Genomic DNA, 7,252 nt, shown 5'->3' with positions numbered 1-7,252 from the left:
TATGATCATTAGTGTCTAGTGTCTATGTCTTAAAGCTATGGATGTCCTATGAATCCTTCACCTTTCTTAAATGAAAATTATTTTCTGAAAAAAGAAAAAGAAGTACATGAATTTTGAATTCCATCTTGAAAATAGTTTAATTATTTTGATGTGGTGGCAATACTTATTGTTTTCTGAATGAATGCTTGAACAGTGCATATTTTTTATAGTGAAGTTTATGAATGTTAAAATTGTTGGCTCTTGAAAGAATAATGAAAAAAGAGAAATATTGTTGATAATCTAAAAAATCATAAAATTAATTCTTGACGCAAGAAATAGCAGTGAAAAATACAAAAGTTTACGAAAAAAATAAAGAAAAAAAGAAAAAGCAAGCAGAAAAAGCCAATAATCCTTTAAACCAAAAGGCAAGGGTAAAAAGGATCCAAGGCTTTGAGCATTAATGGATAGGAGGGCCCAAAGGAATAAAATCCTGGCCTAAGCGGCTAAATCAAGCTGTCCCTAACCATGTGCTTGTGGCGTGAATGTGTCAAGTGAAAAGCTTGAGACTGAGCGGTTAAAGTCGTGGTCCAAAGCAAAAAGAGTGTGCTTAAAACATTCAAATATTGTAAGCCAGTAGTGCAGGTGGATGTAACTCATTTGAATAAAAAATATAAAGGTTGTTTGTTGGTTGCAGTTTCACAAGAGCCATAACAATATTGTGCATATTGCATTTGCCATAGTAGAAGGAGAATACAATTAAAAAAATATTAAAAAACATATTAATTAAAATTTCATTCCAACACATAATAATAATTAAAAAAGCACACATAATAATACATAGTTTAGATATCCAAAATAATTAATAATGTGAAACTCTGGCTGATTCACTCATAGTTGTTAAAATCGGACTGGACCGGCCAGTTCGACCAAAAAATCGGTGAACCGATCTATGTACCGGTCCAGTTTAGTGTACTGACCGCTTAAGGAATTAAATCGGTCAAAATCGGTACAAACCGATTAAACCGATGCAAACTGGTCAAAACCAGCACGAACTTAAACCGAACCGGTCCGGTCAACCAGCGCAGTCAACAGTCAACCACGCGCGTTGATGATGTCATGCTGATGTCAGCATGCGGGGTTGGGAAATTTTTTAAAAACGGCAAGATGGGAGTCGAACTTGGCTCTTCTTGAAGAGCCCGCTAACTACCACTGCACTAATTTGTTCTTTTGGTATCATTCATGCTTTTTATATTATATATTATATGTTATATAATATCCTAACTAATACACACCTATATATATATGCAAAACTCACCCCCTTTTTCTAAAAATATTTTTCAGGAATAAATATTTAACTGTGTGAGACTTTCTATTCAAAAGTAACGGTCTGCAATGAGTACCTATTCTTTGTCGAATTCCTAGAAGTATATATTCCATATGTCACAGGCAGGATCTAACCATTCTAAATTACTCTTTGGATATAGTTCATAGATTGTTATTCTTATCGTGTCCAATTAAGATACTATTATAGTAGTACGGACAAATTTTACGTCTATCTTTCGATTAGTTATTTATAAAATTCGAGACTTAATTATTCTTAAAATATTAGTAAAATTATGTATTTTAAATTTTAATGTTAGGTTTTTGACTATTTTATATTTTTTATTTACATGAGACCGGTTTTATCGGTTGGACCAATAACTCATCGGTTAAACCAATAAATTAGTAAACCAGTAATCTGACCAGTTCGATCACCAATTCGGTTTTTACAACTATGGATTCACTTCTTTTATTCTTGGTCTTCTTGGCATTGTTTTAAAAAAATTTTTGCTGCTTTGTGGTCCAACAAGGGCTAAAAATGAAGATAGTAGTAAGGATTGGGAAAGCAAGCCGTTCGAACAAGTGTATAACGAAGCTAATCCTAAGTCCCGCTAGGGAGACAATGGCTTATTTGTACAATGTGTAAAATGGGGCCATATGAGTTACAAAATGAACATTCCCATACTATCTAGAATAACCATTCGAGTACTAGGGATAATAAACATCTTCCCAAAAGCTTAAACTGATTTTCGGGTTCACCAAAGATCGAACTCTTGACCTTTTAGATCTAGAGTTCTAATACCATGTCATGATACCACTCATCCCAAAAGCTTCAGCTGATGAGAAAAGGTAACACTAATGATTATATCTCTAATATTCCCTAAACCTCCATTGTACACATTGTATAAATATTCCATTCGCTCCTCATACTTTCCCATCCTAAAAACCCATTGTATTCACGCCACGTGGATGTCAGTACGCAAATCGGAATACCATCCGATTACTGTAATTGGATCGTCCGATTACACTCCCGATCGGACTGTCTGATTTACTTGATACAGCCATCGCAACCCAATAAAATACCCTCTATCCCTATAACCATGCCATACACCAACCCTTTCTCCCTATTAGGGGTGTAATCGGTTCGGTTTGGTTTGGTTTTGGACCGAAAAACCAACCGAACCGACCTGATCAATTCTACAATGATATCAACCATTCGGTTGGCTGCTGTTTGAACAACCGAACCGAACTGAACCGAACCAACAGCTATTTGATTCAGTCGGTTTTTTTGATTTTTTTATTCCTAATAATCAGAATTTAAATTACCATAAAATGAACTTTAAAACCGTCAATAAACTAGAATAACAAGAGTATATCACATCCTAATTCAATACAAATTCAACTTAATTAAACATAAAACAAATACAATTAAAAATGTCTAGCAAAACAACAAAAATAAACACACTTTAAACCGAAACAGTCACTTTAAAACAAATAAAAACCAAACAGCCACCATGCTTAATCTGAATCCACACCAGACTCATCATCATCTTCCCCGGTTGGGGCAATTTCTACCAAAATAAAACAAAAAAACATATTAGATATTATACGAAAACAATTTGTGAAACATATTAGATGCAGCCATAATGGATATATAAAACAAATTAACACAAATTATATGCAGCTACAACAAATTATAAAATATATTATACAAATTAAAACATATTATATGGAGCTGATGAGAAGATAATTTATACCCTCTTTGGCATTATTTTTACATAGTTTTTAGTATGTTTTAGTTATTTTTTATTATATTTTTATTAGTTTTTATGCAAAAATCACATTTCTGGACTTTACTATGAGTTTGTGTGTTTTTCTGTATTTTTAGGTATTTTCTGGCTGAAATTGAGGGATCTGAGCAAAAATCTGATTCAGAGGTTGAGAAAGGACTGCAAATGCTGTTGGATTCTGACCCTCCTGCACTCAAAATGGATTTTCTGGAGCTACAAAAGCCCAATTAGCGCGCTCTCAATTGCGTTGGAAAGTAGACATCTTGGGCTTTCCAGCAATGTATAATAGTCTATACTTTGTCTGAGATTTGATGGCCCAAACTGGCGTCTAAACGACCACCAGAGACCCTTTTCTAGAATAAAACGCCGGAACTGGCACCAGAACTGGAGTTAAACGCCGAAACTGGCACCCAAGCTGGCGTTTAACTCCAAGAATGGCCTATGCACGTGTAAAGCTCAATGCTCAGCCCAAGAACACACCAAGTGGGTCCTAGAAGTGGATTTCTGCACTATCTACACTTAGTTACTTATTTTCTGTAATCCCTAGTAACTAGTTTAGTATAAATAGCACTTTTTACTATTGTATTCGCATCTCTGGACGTTTAGTCCTTAGAACTTTGGATTTTGGAGGCTGGCCATTCGGCCATGCCTAGACCTTTTTTCTCTTATGTATTTTCTACGGTGGAGTTTCTACACCTCATAGATTAAGGTGCGGAGCTCTGCTGTTCTTCATGAATTAATGCAAGTACTATTATTTCTCTTTCAATTCACGCTTACTTCTTTTCCAAGATATACTCTCGTACTTAATTCAGTTAAGTCAGAATGAAGGGGTGACCCGTGACAATCACCCACTATCTTCATTACTCGTTTAGCCAAGATCTGCGTGCCTGACAACCACAAGCGGTCTACATGATGTTCAACGTAGTCATTAGACGACAGCCGGAGTATATTCTCTTGGGTCTCTAATCCACAGACCGAGTCCGTGAGGTTAGGATCTTCGTGGTATAGGCTAGAACCAATTGGCAGCATTCATGAGATCCGAAAAGTCTAAACCTTGTCTGTGGTATTCCGAGTAGGATCTGGGAAGGGATGACCGTGACGAGCTTCAAACTTATGAATGTTGGGCGCAGTGCAGTGTGCAAAAGGATAGAGAGATCCTATTCCGACGCTAGTGAGAACCGACAGATGATTAGCCGTGCGGTAGCTGTACCTGGTATTTTTCATCCGAGACGAGAAATCCGACAGTTGATTAGCCGTGCAGAAACTGTACCTGATATTTTTCATCCGAGAGGATCCTACAGCTTGTCATGGATGGGAGCACGCATGATTGGAAGAAAACAATAGGAAAGCAGAGGTTCAGAAGCAACAAAGCATCTCCAAACACTTATCTGAAATTCCCACCAATGAATCACATAAATATCTTTATTTTATTTTATGTTCTATTTATCTTTTAATTATCAAAACCTCATAACCATTTGAATCCGCCTGACTAAGATTTACAAGATGACCATAGCTTGCTTCAAGCCGACAATCTCCCGCCTCCATCTTCAAACCCTACTTCGAGTTCACCGGCCGCCACTCCTCCTCCGCCACCACCGCCACCCCGGCCGAAGTGTCAAAGATCCAATCATTCCTTACTTCCTCATCCTCCGGCGCACTCTCATGCCTCATCTGCCTCGAACGCATCAAACCCTCAGACCCAACATGGTCCTGCTCCTCGCTCTGCTTCGCCCTCTTCCACCTCCATTGTATCCAATCATGGGCCCGCCAAGCCTCCAATCTCGCTGCCGCACGCGCCGCCACGCGCCTCCCTATCACAGAGCAGCGCGCCTCTGAAACCGCGCTCTGGAACTGCCCCAAATGCAGGGTAGAGTACCCAATCACGCACATTCCAAAAACCTACTTTTGCTTCTGCGGAAAACTCGAGAACCCTCCCAATGATCCATGGGTTTTGCCTCATTCTTGCGGTGAGATTTGTGGGAGGCCATTGAAGCACAACTGTGGTCACCATTGCCTTCTTTTATGCCACCCTGGACCCTGCCCGTCCTGCCCGAAACTCGTGAAAGTTAGTTGCTTTTGTACCAAAATTGAAGATGTGAGGAGGTGCGTGTCCATGATGCTCAAATACTTCATTTATGCTGACGTATGTGTATTGCATTTGTATTTGCATCAAAGACTGCTAAATTAAACTTCTTATTTTCATAACTTTGCTGTATTTTTGTGTCATATACTCATACTCAATACTGTTATCGGTATTTGTGTAATATAGGTGCGGGTTCAAGGAGTTCTCGTGTGGGAAAGTTTGTGGGAAGGTTCTGGATTGTGGGGTTCATGGTTGTGCTGAGATTTGTCATAAGGGTCAATGCCCTCCCTGCCGGGCACGCAGTGTGTACCAGTGCCGGTGTGGGAAGAAGAAGGAAGAAAGGGAGTGCTGTAACCGTGTTTTCAGGTGTGGCGAGCCTTGTGAGAAGAGGCTTGGATGTGGGAGGCATGTGTGTGAGAGAGGGTGCCATGTTGGGGAGTGTGGAGACTGCCCTTTGCAAGGGAAGAGGGCATGTCCTTGTGGGAAGAGAGTGTATGAAGGGATGCCTTGTGATGTTACCGTGCCCTTATGTGGGGCTACTTGTGATAAGATGCTTAGTTGTAGGTACCATAGGTGCCCCGAGAGGTGCCACCGTGGTGCATGTGTCGAGACTTGTAGGACTGTTGTGAAGAAGTCTTGTCGATGCGGCAGCCTCAGGAAAGATGTGAGTTTTCACTGTCTTTACGGCAGATCTGTATGCTTTGTTTTGCTTGTTTTGTAGTTGTGCAATTGTTATTATAGTGGGCAGAGTTAATTTAACTTGGAATAGGTTCCTTGCTATCAAGATTTGTGGTGTGAAAGGAAGTGCCAGAGGATGCGGGACTGTGGCCGGCATGCTTGTAAACGCAAGTGCTGTGATGGGGATTGCCCTCCATGCTCAGAGGTTAGAGCCTACTTTATGGCCAATTGGCCATCAGTTCATTCCAATAGGAGGCTAGGATGTTATAAGAGTATTGATTGATTTGCTTATGTTTTCTAAAAATTTATTAGGTCTGTGACAGGCGGCTTAGATGTAAGAACCATAAATGCCCTTCTCCATGCCATAGGTATGTTGCTATTATTTCATAGTGGAACTATAATTGCTGTCTTATGTCTTTGATGTTTAAAGATCAATTTCATTATCCGGTTTTTGTTATTGCAGGGGTGCCTGTGCTCCTTGCCCAATAATGGTCACCATTTCATGTGCATGTGGGGAAACACATTTTGAGGTCTGAGTCTGTTCTTTCTTTTTCTGTTTATCAGAATAGGAGCATGACATTATACTATGTTATTAATTTAGTATTTAGTATATGAGATATAATTCTTCAATTGTGATGGTATAAGTCCCATTTTATGAGTGTATTTCTTGTGTCACTTTGGTAACCTGAAGCCAACATTCTTGAATGCAAATTGTAGCTGTGAACACATTTGTGTAAAACACAATTATGAATTGTATAATTCATAGATTTTGCTGACAATATGATGGTTGGGCTCGTTATGCATTATATAAGATTGAGAGGCTTGAATATTTTGTAAAGGAATCTTAGCTTTGACATGTATTGCACTATTTCCAAGCACAATCAGTGCAAATCTGACTTCATTTAGTGCCAGGGGAGATGACTATTTTAGATGAATGCAAGTGGTTGGTATGGTGCTTGACTTTTTTTTTTTCTTTTTTGGGGTTGAAGGGGGAGGGGGATATGATTGGCAGGTTTGAGTTGATCAAATGAGCAAGGGATGTTGGTTAGACAACATTGTTTTCTTTGCATAATGTAATCGTTTATGTTGCATATCGCACTAATTTATATTTAAGGGGAACATTGAAGGTGAGTGGATATATAAATGAAGGACTGCTATTATGGTTAATTTTATGTAGACTGGTCAATGTGATGTTCCCAGTGTCTTTTTCTTAGTGTTTTCATTTGGTAACAGAAAATAAGTTTGAAGTTCAGATTTAGTATAAACATGGAGATACTCGAAACATTTGTGTTATTTTGTTGTTTTTAACCTCTTATTACTAATATTTTACTGTTGCCTTAGTTTGAAGATATTTGTAACTTTACTTCTCTTGTTGGTTGTTGATATCATAAGTGGACACACA

At 38.6% G+C, this 7,252-nt stretch overlaps 1 protein-coding gene across 1 annotated transcript in view; it reads left to right on the top strand.

The window, feature by feature from the left end:
• Nucleotides 1,922-7,252, top strand: part of LOC107620484 (NF-X1-type zinc finger protein NFXL2) — a 10,163-nt gene continuing 4,832 nt past the window's right edge. Inside the window, 7 exon segments of the mRNA XM_016322634.2 lie at nucleotides 1,922-1,941; nucleotides 4,603-4,622; nucleotides 4,625-5,192; nucleotides 5,359-5,836; nucleotides 5,942-6,055; nucleotides 6,163-6,218; nucleotides 6,314-6,380. Of these exon segments, the coding sequence (XP_016178120.1) occupies nucleotides 1,922-1,941; nucleotides 4,603-4,622; nucleotides 4,625-5,192; nucleotides 5,359-5,836; nucleotides 5,942-6,055; nucleotides 6,163-6,218; nucleotides 6,314-6,380 (1,323 nt within the window).

The sequence above is a fragment of the Arachis ipaensis genome, chromosome B10, assembly GCF_000816755.2.
Source record: "Arachis ipaensis cultivar K30076 chromosome B10, Araip1.1, whole genome shotgun sequence".
NCBI lineage: Eukaryota > Viridiplantae > Streptophyta > Magnoliopsida > Fabales > Fabaceae > Arachis > Arachis ipaensis.
This window is presented reverse-complemented; position numbering and strand designations above follow the sequence as displayed.